The 22,204-nt window shown below is 40.6% G+C and overlaps 1 protein-coding gene across 12 annotated transcripts in view; it reads right to left on the reverse strand.

The window, feature by feature from the left end:
• dysf (dysferlin, limb girdle muscular dystrophy 2B (autosomal recessive)) overlaps positions 1-22,204 on the reverse strand; it is a 96,567-nt gene that overhangs the window by 34,240 nt on the left and 40,123 nt on the right. For 7 of the 12 annotated variants that reach the window (XM_047582070.1, XM_047582091.1, XM_047582113.1 and 4 more), the window contains 10 exons: positions 18,925-19,106; positions 18,709-18,849; positions 18,123-18,152; positions 17,976-18,011; positions 17,738-17,779; positions 16,469-16,570; positions 16,166-16,327; positions 10,050-10,215; positions 9,897-9,970; positions 3,390-3,449 (listed from right to left, as the gene is read on the reverse strand). In XM_047582070.1, the coding sequence (XP_047438026.1) occupies positions 3,390-3,449; positions 9,897-9,970; positions 10,050-10,215; positions 16,166-16,327; positions 16,469-16,570; positions 17,738-17,779; positions 17,976-18,011; positions 18,123-18,152; positions 18,709-18,849; positions 18,925-19,106 (995 nt within the window). The remainder of the gene's footprint in view (positions 1-3,389; positions 3,450-9,896; positions 9,971-10,049; positions 10,216-16,165; positions 16,328-16,468; positions 16,571-17,737; positions 17,780-17,975; positions 18,012-18,122; positions 18,153-18,708; positions 18,850-18,924; positions 19,107-22,204) is intronic. The other 5 variants (XM_047582129.1, XM_047582120.1, XM_047582154.1 and 2 more) reach the window with 3 other exon arrangements.

Genomic DNA, 22,204 nt, shown 5'->3' on the forward strand with positions numbered 1-22,204 from the left:
TCAGCTTGCAGGTATTGTTGGCCAGTCACGAGGACTTTGGTTTGTAATTGATTTCAGGTGATCCAGCACATAAATAATTTCTTGCTAGCAAACCACTCAGCCTAAAACATGCGCTGATTTTATTTTTCCCTATTGTACATCTCCATCTCCTAAGTAAGTTTTAACATGAAGAATGTGGCAAAGACTGGGATGGATGTTTCAACAGAGCTGGTTGTGTATATTCGTCATTTGCTCCACTGTAACTTCAAGGCAGAGCACCAAACCTCAGCTAAAAACCTGTGGCATTTCATGTAAATAAATATGTATGCATGTAAAATATGTATTCAGCTCCTCAGGAGAGTAGTTAACAGTGATACCAACCACAGCATCATGGAAGGATTAACTTGTAGAACATCTCCAGATCTGCTCGCTTTCACTTCACGTTTTTTCTAGGTAGGAACCCAATAATTTGTGGGTCAAAGCTGCAGGTAATTAGGTCATACATAGCCAATGCTTTAAGTCTTATAAACCTTAATATGATTTGAATAAAAGCATGTGAAATCCAAAATATTTCAAACATGGGAATCAGGATTGTGGCTTCAAAATATTTTTTCTCTCTACTTAGTCAGCTTCGAGCAGATGGGTCTGCTCAAGGTTTCTTCCTCTCAAAAATGTTTTCCCTTGCCACCATCACAGAAATGCTTGCTCTGGGTATCATGTTCTGGGTTCAGTAAGCAACTTGAGACAATTTGCATGTTATTGAGCTGTATAAATAAAACTGAATACAAAATAATTTCTGCTAATGCAGAAAATTCTCCACGAAATCCACTGGCTATAACTTTGTCTTTCTACCATTAATTGGATACTGGGTCAGTCACATTCATTCAATCCATTGTTATTGTAAAAATGTTGACTGTAGCAGCCTTAAAATGTCTGTCGGATGTGGGCCAGCAAATATGCTGATATGCACTTTGATTCTGCAAGTGAAATGTAGTCTGTGGCTGCAATTAGCAGAACAAGGAAAACAATAATGATTTAGTAAGCTATTCTGACATCTTGTTTTTGGTCACAGTCATTAAAGGCCATAAATGTGTGTCTCATAAACACTAAAAAATGCCACAAAGTCACCTGGCTTGAAGCCATGTAAGTTAGTTTCTCTGGTTGTAAAGCAGCCAGGAAGGATTCATGAAAACATTTTCAAAATGAGATTTTAACCAAAAATGACAAGTGTTTGGTGACAAATTCTAATAGTTTTGAAGAGAATTGATGGGAAAAGCGAGGCACTGTACAATCAAATTTTTTAAAGGGGTAAAATTTATACGAAAACACACCACTAGTCAAAAATCACAAAAAAACATGTTATATGTAAGTAACCTGACAGATCTTTTTTAAATGCAGGTACCTTATGGAAATGAGAAAACACAGAGGTTGATTTGATCCACGATAAATACTGTCATCACACACATATTTTTGCAAATGAGATGTGAGTTCAATGTCAATTTTTCATCTGAGCAACGTCAGATCTCAGATTACAATGAAAAAAAAATGGGATGCAACCTCTGAGGTTTCAGGAGCCATGACAGGCGATCTTCTCAAGCTCTTCCAACTCTGAAATTAAATCTGACTGATCTGCCCTGGAAGCTGCTCTACTGAGTGCACACTTTTCAATAATCTGGTAATCATCAGACATAACCCGTTTTTTTGATCGTGACTCAGAGATTAAGAAGCCAGGATTTACTGCACATGAGACCAAGCTTTTTCTTTTCTTCTGCCACAAGATATTTAGCTGCCGGTTTTTCCTTCTTTTCGGTACAACCTCCTCTGATTCTTTTCATTCTGTCTGTTTCTTTTTTAGTCATTTTCTCCCTTCTTAACCCACCCTCATTTATCCATCTCTCCCTGGTCCTTCAGTAACTGTCTGCTTACAGAAAGTTGTGGCATGGAGGATCTATAGCACTCTTGTTGACTTTGGCCTCGGCCAGACAGAAAGCTGAGCCTTTAATTTGACTAGTTTCAATGTACTGAATTACCATTGACTACTGAATGTGTGTGTTTGTGTTCACAGTCTGGGCCGGGTCAAACTAAGTCTAAAAAATTGACCTGGCTTGGATAAATAAGAAATGGAAAAATGTAACAAGGAGCGTGGTCTCCCGTTCAGATCTAGGATCAAATTTCTTCTGTAACCATATTGCTTGGTGTATTGCTCTGTAAAACCCCTTGCTTCTACAGCATAATGTATTTTCCCGAGAAGAGCTCAAGATCAGCCCTCATCTCCCCACAGTTAGTGTTATCCATCACTGTCGTTATTAAAATAAACTCCATCAATAAAGAGCTTTCCACTAAAATTGCATATGTTTCTGCCCACTGTCTTGGAAGTAAACATGTTGAAGACTAGTTTGGCACCTCAGACTCTTTACCTATGTGAATAGACATGCCACCTCCATTTCTTGCAGGATCATTCGACACTCAAATATGGCATAGGAAGAAGATGTGACAAAGAACAATGTAGTACAGTATATGATACATACAGTGCCGCACAAACATTTTCGTAAAATTAAGTCATAAGTCCTGACAGTAGACAAAGACAACACAAAACTGAAATATTATGCCTTTGTGTTTATTTAACAAAAACAGCTGTTTCTGATCTGCTGATCTGTACCAATAATTTTAGCTCCTCAATATAGAACTACTGTGTTGTCGTGTTATGTTTCAGGCCCTGCTTGTTTCGCGACTTTACACATTTCTATTGGATTAAGGTCAGGACTTTGACTTGGCCATTCCAAAACATTCACTTTGGTCTTCTTCTTTATCTAATCTAGATCAAATATCTTTTGTAACAGAACGAATTTGGTTCGTTGTCTTGCTGCATGACACTATTTCCCTAAAGATTCAGCTCTTGAACAGATTGAAATGATATTTTCTTTATAATTCACGAGTATAATTTTGAATTTATAGATAAATCAATGATAAGAAGTTGTCCTGGCCCAGATGCAGCAAAACAGGCCCAAAGAAAGGCATTACCACCGCACATTTCACCAACAGGATGAACTGATGCGGGAATGGAGTGTAAATTTGTCTCCAAACAAACCTACTTTGGCCTCAGGTGTTTAGCCAACCTCGGTCAACTATATATTTGCATTTATATTCAGATTAACTCGTAACCCTAGAGGTACACTTACTTTTGCACAGTCCAGAATAGACAAATATAATTTAATATTTTTGTTTCTTTTGTTTGGTTGGGTTTTCTTTGTCTACTCTCAGGACCTATGAAATTCTGCTGACATTTTGAGTCATTTTTATGTAGAAACACTTTTAAACGACATTGTAATTGAGATGGTGACAAAACAGTTAAATGCAAAGTATGTTTGAAACATGAGTGAATGAGTTAAAAAGATGATTTTGTTACCTACATGAAGACTGGAACTAGAGACGGAAAGGTTAATGATAGCTGAACTCGCTCCATCTGCAAGCTACAAGATACATGCACACACACACATAAAAACATGAACAGGTTAGCTGGTTAGGGTTAGCCACAATATTAGCATCAATAACAATAAATAAATGCAGGTAATCAGTAAAAAAGTAATATTGGGAATACACTCAAAATACTGTTCTAAAAGTAGCATCATTATTGAGCCAAACATAATCATCACCATAGGGCAACAATTAGAGCTTAAAACCAGACAGAGAGGAAGGAATTAAATGGACCATAATTTGTTATATCAAGGGAGGTCCAATTCTGCGAGGTGTGGAGTGCAGGGCTCAGCTAATTGGCTGCCATGAAAGGCAAAGGTAAGATAAATTGTAAAATGTAGTCACGGAGGATCTGAATACACAAAGTAGCACAAGAACAAATTTTCAGAATTGAACATGGTAAACAATGAAAATTTTTCTTCAGTACTAAATGAATAACAAACTTCTTTGTCTCACTCAAATGGAGTCATTAAGTGAAGTAAAACTAGTACCCAGAAGTGAGACAAGAAGAGCTAGTTTTAGCTAACCTGGACCTTACTTTGCTTTTGGTATTTTTTTAGGTAGCTATGACCATGAAAACATCTGTCCTGAAAAGTCAGAATGCAAATATGCAAGTGGTCAGCTTTAATTACCTGTATTCACTCCTGATATTGAAATGCATCTCCACATGTGTCCCCAGCCAGCACTTGAGATATGATCTCAGTTTTGGCTCACTGTGTGCGAATAAATATTTTAATAGTAGATGATTACAGAACAGCTGCTGTCTCTAATGGATGACTACCTACCACTGGATCCTGTAGTGTGTTTAGAGAGTGTTTAGATATGCACTGTAATTACAATGTTTTGCTTTTAGAAGTTGTGACAGAAAAAAAAACTTTAAAGCAGACGTTTTTTTGTAAAATGAAAATTGCAACTGATGTACTTTTTTTTTTTAATAAAATTAAAAGTCACTTTCTAGAAATTGTAATGAGCTGAATATTTTCTCATTAAAGATACAAGCTGTAACTTCGCCCATCCAGTATTAATCTGAATGCTGATTTCTATGATCTGGCCTGCCTGACCTTTGGATTAACCAATAGTTTACCAGCACTGACACAAACACAATAGAAATGCTTATACAAATGCCAATACAAGGTATTCCAACCACATCTGCAAAGAATTAGATTAAACACTGGTGCTTGTCAGTGAGCTTGTTGACCAAATGTTGTCCTTATAAACTAAAACCCCTAAATCTGCCAATGTTTTTGGGTTGACAAGCGTGCAAACATTTGACCACCGCCATCACAATTTTATTTCTTGGTTTCGTCACAGCTATTGCATCCACACTCTTTGTTTTGGTCACAAAGCACTTTAATTCGATGGGGGTGTTAACGACAGGGTATTGTACTGTAGTTTCACCACCCTCAGACTCACACAAACACTTGTGAACATAGTTTAGCTCATGCTGCACATTTTTTGGACCTTCTATGTCAGCAATTTAGCAATGGCTTCCTCAAACAGAGGAAGACAAATGAGTTTTTCCATGGGGAAAATAGTAGGTCATTCAGGCAAAATCAGATCAGTACAGATACTAAATAGTGCTTACATACTGTGCCACTTGAAAGTGTTTCCACCCCTGCTGCCATTCTTCTAATAAGACATGTAATGTTAAATTAAGTATTCTTCAATTATCCATTATAATAATTATGTATGTATAATTATGTATGTATATGCAATATTGGTCGATGTTTTGCATTGAATGCAGCTAATACAGAGGATTTAAGGTGACCTGAAGGGCCTGAACATGATGATGATCTGGTTCTTGTGGGTGACGATGGGGTGACTGTGGCTCAGTAGGTAGAGCAGTTAGTGGTACAATCTCTGGAATGTGGCACATGCCAAGTGTGTGATGTTGGTGCATTCTTAAGACTTTCCAGCTCCCTCTAGTGCTCACTGGTACAAATGTGAGTACACAACAATGACTGTGGCCTCTCTTTGGTATTTATAGGGCCACATTATTTATGTTCGGCCCTCAACAGAGCTTCATGTGGTCTTTCAAACCAATAAGACCAAATTATGTTGTCTCACAATTCTATACAACCCTCTGTGCACTAATATACACAAAGTAACCACTTAATAAACCACAGTTGTATGTGTGTGAATCATGAGGTTGCTTTTGAGCTTTTACAGACTCAGTAATCGCAGTTTCTCAGTAAATGACCCTATGTGATCGTCAAAGTCAAATTCTGTTGATTCATATATTTGAAAAACGTGTTTAATTATCAAACAATGGAGCAAATCTGAAGGAACGATAAGTGTTGTTTTGTCAAACCAGTCATGAGGTTGCCATTTTGTCTGCAGCTGAGAGTGGAAAGTTCAGCATTTTGCTGGAGGTCATCCATGGAAAAATGCTTAAAACATATCTAGAGTGGAAAGGTAGACAACACGCCATAACTAAAGTTTTAAATGTCTCTGGGTATTCATGAATATGTAAGTGTCTATTCCGTGAAAGTTCAATTAGTTTGTCGCACTGTTTTAAAACTGTCTTTTTAAGTTTTTTAAGTATTACTCAAGTCAAGAAGCCCCTTTTAGACACCCTGTTAAAGGTGGGACTTAAATTTGTTGTCAGCGCAAACCTTGCAATAGAAGTCCCAGAGTCATATCAACATCTGTCTGAAAGGGAGTGAGGGTGTGGAAGAATAGGCCAACTGCTTACTTTTTACACCAAACCCTCCAAATTTACCAAGTCTAGGGCAAAACAAAGCATTTTCTGCTCTTATGTTCTTAATAAATGTGCTATGTGGACCAGGCAACATACCAAGGTGGGGGCTTTGGCAGTCTGATCCTCGGTTATGGAAGCTGGCTCTTGGAACATAGAATGTCACCTCTCTGGTGAGGAAGGTCCCAGAGTTTGTGGAAGAGATTGAGTGCCATCGATTAGATATAGTTGGCCTCACCTTGACACATAGCATTGGCTGTGTAATCTAAGTTCTTGAGAGGGGTTGGACTCTCTTCTGCTGGAGTTGCTCTAGATGAGGGGAGGAAGGCCAGGGTGGATTTTTTGCTTGCATAAAGACTACCTGCCTGCATGTTGGGTTCTCTTGGGTGGATTGTTTGCACTTATGCGCCAAACAGCAGTACCCACCCTTTTTGGCGGCCCTTGGACAGACGCTGGACTGTGCCCTGACTGGGGACTTCACTGTCTTGCTGGAGGACTTCAACGCTCCCGTGGGCAATGACATCGTCACCTGGAGGGGCGTGATTGGGAAGAATGGCCTGCCTAATCTGAACCCAATTATTGGACTTCTGTGCAAATCACAGTCTGTCCATGACTCACACCATGTTCGGACATAAGGTTGTTCATCGGTGCTCTTGGTACAATGAGTGCTTTGCCAAACGAATAGTGAGGGTCTGCTGGGAACACCTGGCAGAAGAACCACTCAAGATGGTCTTCAACTCTTACTGACAGAGCTTCAACCACCTCCTGGGGATGTTTAGGGAACATTGGTCCCTGCTCTGCTCCGCCATTGTTGAGGCGGCTGTTGCAAGTTGTGGTCATAAAGTTGCTGGGGCTGGACATGGCAGGAATCCCTGAACCCGTTGGTGGACACCAGGGGTGAGGGGAGCCATCAAGCTGAAGAAGAAGGCCTACAGGGCATGGTTGGTCTGTGGGTCTCTGGAAGCAGCTGACCACCGCATGGCTAAGCAGTTCGTGGCAGGGCCTGAGAGGGGTCATCCAATCCCTGGGGGAGGACTCGCCGTGTTAGTGAAACAACTCCCTGGAGGCAGGGATCCATGAGATGAGATCCACACTCGGTATCCTGGCTGTCACGCCTCTGCAACATTGCATGGACATTGGGGGCGGCATCCTTGGAGTGGTAGACCGGGGTGATGGTCCCCATATTTAAGTAAGGGGACCAGAGGATGTGCTCCAACTATAGGGGGATCACCCTCCTCAGCCTCCCTGGGAAAGTCCACGCCAAGGTGCTGGAAAAGAGGGTTCGATCAATAGTTGAACTTCAGATCGAGAGGGAAAATGCAGTTTTGTCCCGGGCATGGAACAATGGACCAGCTCTTTATTCTCATTAAGGTGCTGGTGGGTAAAGGGAGTTTGCCCAACCAGTCCCCAGTGGTAGGCTGTGGGGGATGCTCCGAGAGTAGCATGGAGCGGGGGATTGATAGATGGATTGAAGCAGCATCTGCAGTGATGCAGGCACTTAACCTCTCAATTTACCAGTCCACCTATGTTCCAATCCTAATCTATGGTGAGGAAAGAGAAAAGAACGGGATCGCGTATACAAGCCTCCAAAATGACTTCCTTTGCAGGGTGGCCGGGTTAGGATATAGGGTAAGGAGCTCGGAAACACGGTACGCCTCCTGTTAGAGGTGTTCAGGGCTTGTCCCACCGGAGGGAGGCCTTGGGGTCGCCCCAGGACACGATGGAGGGATTACATCTTCCGTCTGACCTGGAAGCGCCTGGGGATTCCTCCGGAGGACCTAGTGGAAGTGGCTGGGGAGGGTGCCCCTGAATAAGCAGTAGATGACGTTCTAACGAAATCAGTTCTGTGATTTCTACCTTGAAGGTTTGATTAATCACAGCAACAATGGCTCAATTAGGTTTACGAAAAGAGGATGGTTTATCATCATCAATAATAACATAGATGAGGTTAACATTACTCATCATTTGTGGTCTTGAAATGCTCACAAGCTACAGTTTGTTTACACTGTATTTGAGTCAAAATATGTACAACATTTGCCCATCATTTGTGGTTGATTTACATTTCTCTCTGTTATAATTTCCAAGGAAAAACTTTAAGGGTCTGAGTCCATGGTCCAAATGTAACACAATGCCTGCTGTAGTTTATTAATGATATTGATCTCAGTATCAAGGTAGTCTAATTATACTAGCAATATGGCAGCTAATTTTCATGACTTTATATAGATTTTACATCACTTTTCACTTGTTATAAGACTTGCTCCAATCTTTTCAAATCTCTTGATATTCATGGGGAGCTTTATAAGATAAAATTTCTAAATACCCTTATGGTTATCTGCAGTTATCTCTCTGAACTATTGGTTTTCTGTACAGCATGTGTCATGGCTAGTGGAGACGTGATGAATTTAAGTGACCAACACAAGACATAACAGTAACACCGCTTTCACATCGGAAATCCCATTTTCAGACCCGGGTCGACTCGCCTTTGGTGCGCTTTCACATCGGCAAAAGTTGGACCTCCTGCTGTGAGAACTGCGTGCCTTTTTTTTCCTCCCTCATACATCATCACGTACATTACAGATAACATTGCAGTTTGTTGATAACCTGAAGAATGGACAGGTCAAGCCCCTGCTCATTCAAAAGGCTGCTAATATTACAATAAATCACTGTGGGTCAACTCAGGGGGCTTAACAGGAATGATGTATAGAAGTGGTACATACAGGTATGGACACACTAAACCGATGCCATACAGCATAAACTGTTATCTAACGTCCGGACCAAAAAGTTCAACTTCAATACACCACAAAGACTAGATAGCTTGTACATGTTCTGCACCTGCTTGAAAGGAAACAGTTCTTCGTACAGGTGGAAGTGAGAGGAAGCTAGTAAGAGCTACTATTAGCGGGGATGCTAGGAACCTACAAACCGTCATACAGAGCTGATCTCTCCTGAGTTTATTGTTTCTAGATGATTATGTTGTTGTGAAAATATTTGTGGATGTGAAGGCAAAAAAGCCTTCTTTGTGTCACATAATCAAATCGTGGAAAAGCTCCCAATAGAAGTGTGACCAGGACACACCCACGTAACTAAGGGACACTTAGTGTTCGTCTAGCTGACGATCGACTTGGTGTGTCACACCATAACAGAGTGTTTTGTTGTTGTTGTTGTTGTTGTTTTTTTGGTGGAGCAGCTACAGAAAGGGCAACAGGACCATCATTTAAAATTCATATTAAAGTTGCCTCCTTGTCACTATTAACAAATGTTCCCAACATTCTTCTGCAAACAGCAACCTTGATGTCACAATCCACTTCTGAAATTATGCTTTTTGCTATTCATAAGGTTGTTTATATTTTCTGTTAAAAGACAGATCTCCAAAGGACTGTGTGCTGAGTCATAATGCTGTACTTTTGCCCAAATATTATTAGAGACATCAGTGAACCATGTCTTCACAAACACAAACTGCAGTTTATTTTTGCTCAGTGTGAATTGTGCTCTTTCCCCTGTGTTTCAGCGATTTTGATTAGAAATGGAAAAGCCAGCTGTATAAAGAATCTCCTTTTCTGTGCTCAGGCTGAAAGCCACAGCCTGGTTAAAAAGGTCAGAAAATATTGAGAGACATTGTTTTTTTTGTCCTTTTATGGATTTTGTATAGAAACACAAAGAGACACAATCAAGATAATGCGTGATGATTGTATAATAATTCGATATTGTTCCTACAAAGCATTTTTTACTGCCAAGATTGTTTTACCTGGTCAGGAACGAGAGGCTCCTCATCATCAATGTCAATAAAAACCTCCCCAGAAATTAACTGTGGCATCTCACCTATACAAGCACAGACAGACAGGTTTGCCATGAATCATCTGTCTAGATCTTTGTTTATATCCATCACTCTGTGTCTTACGTCTCCATCCATCCTCCTCCTCAGGTTGTTCCTCCTCTTGGCTGAACCGGTACTCTTCCAGCGACCAAATGGTGCACTGACCAACCACTGGCTTCCTCCCAAACTGACGGTTGTCGATGACTTTGATGACAATTGGGGGCATGTACAGCTCCTCACGGGGAAGTCTCTATGAAGCGAATGAAAGTGAAAAAGTATGGTGAACATACTGAAAACAAAGAAGACATGATGCCAAAATAAAAGGAGACAACCTCCTCCTGAGCTTCTCTGGGCTCCACAATACCTAACTGATTTGTCACCAGAGTACATTTTGCTCAAACAAAAAAACAAAACAAAGAATCGTTCAAATAGTCATCTTAATTCCCAAAAAAATACACTGGACTTGTGTCAAGTTTACTCATGTTAACGACCACATACTTTCCAGTCATTAGAGAAGACAGTCCCCTGTCTGGTACTCCCCAATAGTCTGTTAGAAGTGAAGAAGCTACTTGGATGAAACATCTTCAAGAAACCTTAAAAGTCCAGTTGCCCTTATTTCAGCTTCTTAGGATACCATGTTCTAGATGAGAACCTTCAAAGACATACATCCTTTGGAACTGCTCTCCAGTAGTGTGTTGGCTCTTACTTCATTTATTCATTTGATGACTTTCATTTTGATTTTCATCAACCTTTAATTAACTACTCATTTATTTTGTCCTTTTTGTAAGGCAGTGGTTTTGAAATGTGGTCCTCTTTTTTCTTTTTTCTTCTTTTTTGTGTGCTTTCATACATTTTATCCTGTGATCCTGTGTTTGCTGTATGTTTCTTAAGCTCTCTTGAGCTTTCTGCTTTTTGAAAAGAGCTAAGGTGAAGTCAAACTTTTGAAGCCTTTGCTGTGACCACATTTATCCACTCTCATTAAGTCAAACTCCAGCCCATTTGTCCTCCCTGGCTTTAAAACAAAGGCTTAAGTGAGACAGATGATGCTAAACACACACACAATAACCAGAGAAAGTTAACATTAGGTGGTTAGACTCTTCATAGAGTTGTATTTAAGGAAAGTATGCACATGACATTTTCTGCCCCTGTGGCATAAGAAAACACTTACACAGTCAAGTTAAGACCTTAATATTGTTAACATTAAATGCCTGGACTCAGTACACGGGCTGCATTTAAGGGAAAAATATGTGCATATTTCCACAGTCCGGTTGAGGCTGTCAAACTCTTGCGGTGGTCAAAACGACCTTAATCTTGTTAACATTAAACTTCAGGAGCCAAAACAAGGATCTGTATTTAAAGGAAAAATATGTGAATATTTCCATACTCCAGTTAAAGCTGTCATAATAAAATGGTAAGGTGCTCAACTGCAGACCTTAACATTGTTAACATGAAACTTTCAAGGTCATTGTGGAGCTGCTATTAGGAAAAAGTGTTTCCATATTTCTAATTAGGTTTTAATAAAAAAATAAAAAATATATAATAAGTGGAATGTAATTACATGCAATACATTCTCAGAGGACACTCTCACACATGAACAATAAGTAATGGCTCCTTACTTTGAGGTTTCAGTTGATTTTTTATTTATTTTTATTTTTTTGAGCTGTGATTGGTCCACTTGGTTCTTGCATATTTCCATTTTACTATTTACAGGTGCTTCTCCATATCTGCAATTTTTGAATTAATTGCTTTGGAAGAATAGAGGTGGACTGAAAGTTGTTGAAAGTTTGAAAGTGAAGCAGGAAGTGGACTGAACTGAAAATAAACATGTGAGCATCCCAATACTGTGATCTGTAGATATGTTTATGAGTTGCTGCTCTTGGTGGATAAGATGGCAGCGTGTATGTATGTATCCATTTTTGAGCATCCTTGTGTGTCTTCTGTGTGTACTTCTGCCAGTATTGTGACTTGCAACATGCACACAACATACCAAAGGAGGCAGTGAGACCTTTGGGCTCCCTGCGGGTCTGGCTGGCGACACAGATTGTGGAGGAAATGTAAATAGAAGCAAGGCTGCAGGGGCTGGCTACTGGCTAAGCTCAGAAAAGATCCCCAAAATCCCCCTCCTCCCAGCCTGCTCCTCACCATTGCTATATTCATGGTCTAACTGATGCTGTGAAACTACTTCTCGCTGGGAATCACTACATCCATAACTGCTGTGTCCTAGTCATCATGGAAAGTTAGCTTCACCTGCTAATCCCAGATGCTGCTGTACAGCTAGCAGACAGCATGTTCCACTGCCACAACAGAAATTTGGACTCAGGTAAGAGCAAGGGAGTGTGGCTCTGCATCGTTGTGCACATTGACTGGTCAAACAACATAGAAAGACAGCTGTTCTCCCGAGTTGGAATTGGAAGTCAGATAACCTCTCCTTGCTGCACGTCCTGCACGTGCTGTGGCACAGATCACCACCAGTCACAAAGACCTGGTCAACCTGGTCCCAGGAAGCACTCTCAACTGCAAGACCACTTCGAACTTATTGTATGGAATATATTCCAACACACACAGAGTCTGTCCTCTCTACATCAAGAAACTGAGGTGCTTCTTCACTCAATTTGAAACAATACAGCACACAGCCACAGCCACTTCACCACTGTCTGCACCAGCCCTCATACCCCCTTCTCTCACTATTAAGCAGCATGGTGTGAGATGGGTGCTCAGAGCAGTGAACCCCAGCTTCCATTGTAGTACATATACTGTATATTTTATATTTGTTCACGATTTTATTTCTTCCATGCAACAAAATCACAGAGGCAAAATTCCTGTATGTACAAACATACTTGGCAATAAAGTCTATTCTGATTCTGAAAGCCATGTGCCGACCAGCTCTCACAGGTCTTCACCTTCATCTTCAACCTCTCTGTCACAAGTTGTGGTCCCACCCTGCCTTAAATCATCCAAAATCATCCCTGTTCCAAAAAACTCCTGTCATAGACCGCCTCAAGGCCCAGTAGTCCTCACACCTATTATTACAAAGTGCTTTGAGAGGCTGGTCCAACATCACATCAAGTCCTGCCTCCCTCACAGTCTCGACCCACATCAGCACGCCTACAGAGCAAACAGATCTATGCCACCTGGAACAAAAGGGGAGCTATCCATCTTGCAGTACTATCAGGGAGGCATATGACTGGCCCCAAATTTATTCTCCAGCATGACAAAGACCCCACACATACAACCGAGGTCATTAAGAACAATCTTCAGCACAAGGAAGAACTCCTGGAAGTCCTGGAAGTGATGGCATGGCTCCCACAGTGCCATGACGTCAATATCATCAAGTGTGTCTGGGATTACATCAAGGGACAGAAGGATTGGAGGAAGCCTAGATCCACAGAAGATGTGTGGTTAGTTATCCAAGATGTTTGGAACACCCTACCAGCCAAGTTCCTTCAAAAAGTGTGTACAAGTGTATCTAGAGGAATTGTTGCTGTCTTGTCAATATTATTCACATTATACATGCTTCCATTAGACAGTATTATTATAAAGCATAGCATAAACTTCCATTGCTACGCAGATGATATCCAGTTATATTTATCCATGAAACCAGATGAAACTAATCAGCTGGTTAAACTCCAAGCATGCCTTAAAGACATGGATGACATGGATAAAGGCTTGGATGATCTGGGATTTTCTATGTTATTTTTATATGTATATTTATATATATAATATATATTTTCTGTATTTGGCCCTAAACATGGCAGAGATTTATTATCTAATTACCTGGTTTCTTTGGATGGCATTAGCTTGGCCTCCGGTACTACTGTGAAAAACCTTGGTGTTATATTTTACCAGGATATGTCCTTTAATTGTCACATAAAGCAGGTGACCAAGACTACTTTCTTTTACCTACATAATATTGCCAAAATTAGGAACATCCTTTCTCAGAGTGATGCGGAAAAAACTAGTTCATGCATTTGTGTCTTCCAGGCTGGATTACTGTAACTCATTACTGTCTGGCTATCCAAATAGTTCTTTAAAAAGCCTCCAATTGATTCAAAACGCTGCAGCAAGAGCACAGACAGGAATTAGCAAAACAGATCATATTACCCCAGTTTTTGCTTCTCTTCATTGGCTCCCTATAAAATCTAGAATTGAATTTAAAAGCCTCCTCCTTACATACAAGGCCCTGAAAGGCCTAGCTCTATCATATCTGAAAGACCTCACAGTACCATACTGTCCGAACATATCATTACGATGAGCCTAGGCCTACTTGTGGTTCCTAGAGTTTCTAAAAGTAGAATGGGAGATAGAGCCTTCAGCTATCAGGCTCTTCTCCTGTGGAACCAGCTCCCAGTTTGGGTTTGGGAGGCAGACACCGTCTCTACTTTTACTTTTTGACAAAACTTAGGGCTGGACTTAACCATCCCTTAGTTATGCTGTCAAAGGCCTAGGCTGCTAGGGGGCAACATACCAAGGACATGTCCTCTACTTTCTCTTCTCTGGCACCAAGCTCCTGTCCTCTAATCAATTATAATTTACTACTTAGCTATTTATTACTCACTGCTGCGTATCCCTCTCTGTTCTACTTTTCTCTCTATCTTCTCTGTTTCTACCCGGCTGGCCTTCAGCAGATGGGTCCCTCTATATGAGCTGGGTTCTGCTCAAGGTTTCTTTCTATTAAAAAGGAGTTTTTCCTTGCCACAGTCGCCCTCACACTGCTCTCGAGGTTTCAGGCTGTTTTTTGTAAAGCGTCTTGAGACAATTTGTATTGTCATTTGTGCTATATAAGTAAAATTGAACTGAACTGAATCGAATTGAAGGCAAAGGGTGGTCACGCCGAATATTGATTTTGATGGTTTGTGGACAATTCGTTTTTCCTGCCAGATTCAAGTTAGGGCACTTGACCCATGACCCATGAGGTGAGGTTTGAAGCAGTGACCTCAAAGGTGCTCCTCTGACACTAGCCCACATTTCCTTAGCCTTACTCTCCTTGCATAAATGTATCTATGTCAAGGAAGATGTACCGTAAATAATAAATGAATCAATAATAACTCTTTTTTAAAAAAAAATCTAATTAACCCATCATCATTATTAACTAGATTAAAAACTTTAACACAATTAACCCATCTGCAGTACAGAAAGACTCTGAAACATCTCTGGCAGAGCATTTTGGACAGTTTGTCAAGTAGAGTTAAAGTTGCACATGCACAAATGGGCAGTTGATCCGACAGGCAGTAGAACCAACTGATAAAGATGGAAGATGCTAAACAGAATGTTGGCCCTCTCGATGGGAAATTTGAGTACAAAAAAAAAAAAAAAAGATTGAACACTGGACCCACATAAAGTACTATGCACACTCTGTAGCAAGGAGTTTTATTTTCACAGAAACCCTTCCAGCTTAAAATACCACATTAACGCCAAGCATTTGTGAGTCGGGGTTTCTGCTAGCACTTTGGCTATCCTGACCACTCCTGCAACTACTGTTCCGTGTGAGAGATGGTTCTCACTTGTAGCAACATTATAAATTAGAAGCGATCAGTTCTCTCGGACAAAGTCAACAAGTTAGTTAGTCTAGTAGCTGCTGAAAGAGGAGGAACATGCGGAATGAATGTTTGAAATCTGCTTCTCTAACCAGTAGCCCACAGCTCCCCAAATTTCAAATTAAATATTTCTGGGAATATGAGCAAATCTTTTATATAAAGGGTCTAAACAAACACCCAACTATAGGTTTCTGATCATGTCATAATTTGAAACTGCAAAAAAGGGTTTTGACAGGCTGAAATAAAAAGGTATTTCTGAAGTTTTGTTTTCTGATTTCTAGGCTGGGGTAAATGACTTTTATACAGTTTTCTACCCTGTAGTTATGTTGTATTAGTACTAATACTAATACATTACTTAATGTATATGCTAGTATCCTTGGGAAAAGTCTTCACCCTGATTTTTCACAACTCTGAGCTGAAGCTACAGCAGCTAAGCTGGAAGCATCTAAAATGTTCAACTTCTAAAGCAGAATTTGTGCTTTTCTTGGAAAACCCCAAGGAAGCATGGGAACTTCTTCTTCCTCTGCCATTACTATGGTTGCACTGATGAAGATAAATGACCAAAGCAAACCACATCACAAGAGAACTCTCATTAGCAATGAAAGCAGCAGGCCTAGGCACTGATCACCCTGAGTGTACATGTATAGTATGTCTTGGTGTTCTCACCACATCAAGGATCAGTGTGTTGACATCAAAGTTTGGCTTCTTCTTCACACTGTGAATGACACAGCTCTGGACCATCGCTCCTCCGCACTCCACCTGGAGGCTGGGAGAGGTAACACTGGCCAACTGGAAACTTTTCAGGTTACGGACGCCCCACGCTAAGATCTTACAGGAGAAGACAGGAAGGGAAGGAATTATATGTAATGCAATACTGTGAAAAATACAAAAAATCAAAAAAATCAACAAAAAAACAGCAGACTGAGTATACTTTTATTTTCATCCCATTAAAAACCTCAGAGAACCTACCTCGATGGCAGTTCTCTGTAGAACAGGTTTTATTCCCTGAGGAACCATGAAGACGTTGGGCTCTCTCTGAGGAGGTGGGTATGGGAGGTCCGACTCCTCTGGCTGCCAAAAGGAAAGCAGCACAGCAGTGTGTCAGAGAAGGTCATCTACAGAGGTTTATTGAGAAAGGGAGCCATGCTGTTGACTGCCAGGCAACCATTTTTAAACACACATATATTTATGTTTAATTATGATGTTTAGTGGTAGCACATCAAAAATGTCTTAGAGTTAAAACCACACAAATACAGCATTCTATGTGGAAAAAACTACCTGTGGAAGGCTAAAGATGGCATATCTGTAAATATCTACCTTGTTTTGTCACGTCAAGATAAAGACCTGCAAAATGTAGTGTAATTACCTTTAAAGAAAAAAAGATTTGATCGTGACACACAAGCTTTTCTTCTTTAATTCTATTTTATTCAACAAGGGAAAGATTTTGCTTATTTTAAGATGATAAAACAAGCAGGCATTGTTTTCTTCTTAATCACAAAAGTCCAAGCTGGAGTGATCCTGTTCAGACCTTGTAACAAGGTCCTGGATGATCTGATCACAAGTGGGCAAAGTACAGGTGTGAACACAACCAAGACTTATTGAAGATGCGTTTCAGATTTGTTTGTTCATTCCACTTCAGAGGTGATCTGGACTTTGTGTCTCTAAAATAACCAACCATCTCATTATTTTCCAGAATTTGTATAATGTCACAAAATCATGGCACTCACCACAAACGGCATTGCTCATGGTTCTGAAATAGACAACAATCTATTGAGACAGAAGCAGTTTGCACAACATTTTACTGCAATTTTACTGCATCAAGACTCATGTATTTTTGTCACTATGTGCGTACATGAAAAAAAAATTGGTTTGGTAGCTCCTGGCTAAAGTAACTGGTTAAGTGATCTGAATCACCTGACCAGGTGATCTGATCACTGAGGACGGCCATTAAAAGGTCTGAACAGGGCTTATCATCTTGATGAACTGAAATCTTCTTGCAATCGTGAGAGAAGATGAAATTTAAAATATCGTCTATGGGATACATATCTGCAAGTGATGCAACAGGAAACCAAATATTGTTAGTGGAGGAAATATAACAAAACTATGAAAAAAGATCAAAAGGAGTCAGTTACAAGCATGTATGATGAAATTATCAGGGTGTTGTAAATGGACACGCTGACATAAAGCAGCATGGTTAAGGATGGCTTTGATTTTTGTATGCAAGTATCTATATTGTACCCATTGCTGGAGATTTTCAGAGAGGAATCCTGGAAGCATCAACTGGGGATGCAACGGTGAAGACAAACAGAGACAAAAGAAGAAAGTGAAATAAAAAGAGAACTCAGAACTCAACGATTTTTTATTAAAAGAATCTTAATGTTAATTTCTAATAATCTCGTTATGAACTGATTCAAAATGAGCATCCAGAATACCTTCATTTTTTATGAATGTATACCCTTGACTGATATCATTTTACCTCATCTAGAACATGGGTCGAGGTCATAATGTCTCCCTGTGGAAGAGAAATGTTAATGTTAAAGGATGAAAATGTACAAAAAGCAAAGTGAAAACTCTCTAAATCTGACAGAGAGTGAAAAGGCAAAACTTTTTGAGATAAACTGACCTCTTGACCTGGAATATGGTGAATTGACTGCTGTCGAGTGAAAATGGAGATAAATTACTGCCATACAATTAAAGCTCGTACTTGCAGAAAATGTACTGCATTACCCATAACTAATACATATTCCAAAATAATTAATAGGCCAGGACATGTGAAGCTCACAGTTGGCCCTTGGCCAGTGTCAGGCTGTCAGTAAGCGTCTGTTGCACGAGTTGCAACAGAAATCTGCAACTTCTCATCTTGTTGAATCAGCAGCGGAGTGTGTTCGTGTGAGGGCTCTTTCTGAGCAGCCGGTTCAAGAGAAAGCAAAGTGTAGACCAATGTATCATATGATTAAGCCTCTGTATGATGTTTTGTATTTATCCTAGCCTCCCAGATAACAGTACCTTGTCCTGTTTCCCACATTTGAATGACAAACTACTGCCACCTGCTGGTTTCAAGATTTAGTGCAGAATGTCCTGACACCATAGACATGATGCGACATAGTCATCTTTCATTGCCGGTAGTACTTTAGTATTGGCTTGTGACCAGCCCTTAAAACATGCTTTTTTTTTCCAAACTGAGTATGAATACAGCAAAAAAGGCTGACCTTTTCTCTGCGTATGAGCTCAAACGCAGCCAGGAGCTCGCCAGCGTTCTTGTCTCCTATGCGTATCGGGAACCAGGCCAAGCGTGGTGATGGAGTCATGGACGGCTGGCACACACAGCGGCCCATGAACTCATCTGCTCCCTGAACATTTATAATACAGTCACATATATCATTAAAGCAACCAAAAAAAACTGAAACTTTCCGGACAACACTGACGTATGTATCCTGATCGTAGAGCTCCACCATGACATTGGGGGGATTGGCCATCGTGGCCTCTAGGTCGCCAAAGATCTCAACCTCATAGAAGATGAGCGTCTGGTCCCAAGTGGGATTGAGGGTGTTCCGCACTGTCACTGTCTTCTGGGACTGATGGAGGAACGACACAATAGCGTAGGGGTCTGCAGAGAGGACATGGATCATAAATATCTTAAGAAGAAGAAAGAAGAAGAAACTCTACTTGGCCGCAAAATTAACTGATATTTTACTTTTCAAAGATTCTTAGATTCAAATTTTGCAAATTACATTTTTAAACTACACAGCATATCCAACTTTGGTCAAATTTAGGCAACAAAACTTAAGTTCAAAATTCTGATTAAACAAAAGTAAAGGGCCAAGGAAACTAGTCATAGTATTCCACTATCAGAATAAAAGTATAACCACTTCAATCAGAATACAGTGGTCAGAACAGTATTTTTTTTCAAACAGATTAAGAGGGGTGGAGTAAACCTTTGATGATCAGTCCAAAAGGAAATCATAGCTCCTAATAAGCCTGAAAATACTTAATTTGATGCTTTATTTCTGCCTGGGATAGATGAATGCTTTCTGCATATGTTTTTCACAGAAAACAGGAAACAACCAGTTGTTCAAATGAGTGATTTAGCACCATATTCTTACGAAGTGTAGAAGAACATTGCGCAAAATAGTTGCTGTCTCAAAATAATTGAGCTACTGTTGTTTGTTGTGTGTGCATCCCAAAGTGGGGTCATAATGTGGAATGTCATGTAAAGTCAATGGATAAAAGTTGAGCAGCAACAATGTATATGTCTTGGTCATTTTATTGTATTGAATGAATTTAGTGTTTTTATAGGTTGGTGAAAAAAAGGCCACCACACTTCATTATTAAATAAACTTCTGCAGTGATAGATGTATATGCATATATCTGATCAGATAATTTTATTTAGCTTCCCTGTTAACACACTCTGCTCCGTATGACTGATCAAATATGAGCTGGGTTCTGCTCAAGGTTTCTTCCTGTTGAAAGGGAGTTTTTCCTTGCCACCGTCGCCCTCAGGCTTGCTCTGGAGGTTGCAGGCTGGTTTTTGCGAAGCGTCTTGAGACGATTTGTATTGTTATTGGCGCTATATAAATAAAACTGAATTAAAACTGAATCAAACCGAAGACATGTTTTCCCTGTAAACGTAGTTTTTGCTCTTCAGCAGAGGCTGAAGTTGTAATAAAACATAGTGAATGCATTTTAATGAGGGTCCTCACAAGAGTAGAAGAACAAATGTCCATGTTTAAACTCTCCTGGCGTCCCTCACAGTGACCTCAGTAGCTTGGGAATGCCGAGCTCGAGACGGTGGACTGGGAACGCCGCTCGGTGTAAGTTTGTTATTCTAGGTCACAACCACTCTTCTGTATGTTAACACACACGTCTACCAATGTGTGTGGGTGTGTGCGTGTGTGTGCATGTCGCATCCATACAAACACACATGTATGTACAGTGACACAGACTGAGTAGTTTGTTATTTCAGGCTGGCTAAAGAGTCTGTACTGAGCCGTTAGCATCGGAGTAAACATAAGTTAAGATGCATTTTCCTACCAGCACTCAATTAACCCTCTATCTGACACACATGCACGCATGCACACACGCACGCACACACACACACTGCACACACACTGTACAGACACACACACTCTGCACAGACACAGACACACACACAGACACAGACACAGACACAGACACACACACACACACACACACACACACACACACACACACACACACACACACACTCTGCACAGACACACCACCTATGGTGACCCACTCAATTACTGGCCATTCCCAATAGCCCATTAGCTCATATAAACAGCAATACAAACAGCCCAGGGGGTTATGTAAGACTGAGAGTGTGTGTGTGCGTGCGTGCGTGCGTGCGTGCGTGTGTGCACGGGAAATAGCAGCAGCCGCAGTAGTCAAGACCTGAGCTGGAGCCACAGAGGTAAATAAACATGATGAAGAAGACTGGGAAGACTTTAAATATGAACCATGAAACCACAATTAAAAATAAATAAAGGATGTGAGTCCGGTGGAAAAAAATAGAGATGGAAAATAGACTGATGAATAGTAAACAAACAATCCAAAGAAGCGAGCTTTGGAGATCTTTGCTAAAACCATGACTGAACCCACAGGAAGGTTACAAACTTGCAGTTTTGTGACAGGAGGATACAAATGCATTGATTTTTTGCATATTTCAAAATATCATTTGACGAATAATTTGTTCATATCTGTGACTTGCAATAGTAAGTGGACCCTTGTTTTCTGTTTCTGCTGTGAGCCATTGTGTAGCAATGACAGCAACTCGGCATTTCTGGTAACTGCTGATCAGTCGTCTACAGCATCTGGGATGAGCCCATTCCTTATTACAGAACAACTTCAGTTCTGAGATGTTGGTGGATTTCCTCACAACTCAGCATCTTGATTCAGGTGCTTCAGCAATATTTTGTCAGGATCCTAGTGTTCTCCTTGTTTTCCCTTCCCTTTTGTGGGCATGTGTCTTGTCTTTTTCCTGTTGTGTATGTATGTCTGGAGCTGGGTGGAGCAGGAGTCGGAGCTGCACACCATCCACTGTAATCAACCTGTGTTTAATCAGCCACTTCCACTTTCCACTTGATATAAGCCTGGTTCAGTTCATCACTCATCGCCAGAATGTCAGCTTACCTCAGTGGTAGAGATATGTACGTTGGGTCAGTAGCGTCATCTCGTTACCTTTTCCGTCCAACTAATGCATTTTCTGTCCTCAGTTTCTGTCTTCGCCTGCAACCCTTTTGGACCGAACAGCCAACTGCGCTCCAGCTTGGACTTAAGTTCCAGCTCGACAACATGACTAACATTAAAAACATGTTTTCTTTTTACAACTATTTCTCCCTCTGTTTGTGTGCATAATAGGTCCAGCTCTCGTAAATCAAGACAGTAAATCTGGCCATGACATGGACCCTGCAGACACCGGCTTTGAACATCGTACCGTCCAGCAAGCTGTCAAGTGTGATGATAGGACAAGACAAATACAACATTCGTGCCCTTTTTGAGCACAACCAGTCTCTTGCCCAGCAAATTTCTGCGTTAACCACACAGGTATCTGCTTTACTCTCTGTCCGTTCTACAACTCCTGCTTCCCCCTGCAGTCTCCAGTCCTCCTGCAGCCTCTGCTCCTCCCATAACAGCTATAACAATACCACAGAATCCACGAGTAACAGACCCGGAACCTTCTCAGGT

Source organism: Mugil cephalus, chromosome 1, assembly GCF_022458985.1.
Source record: "Mugil cephalus isolate CIBA_MC_2020 chromosome 1, CIBA_Mcephalus_1.1, whole genome shotgun sequence".
NCBI lineage: Eukaryota > Metazoa > Chordata > Actinopteri > Mugiliformes > Mugilidae > Mugil > Mugil cephalus.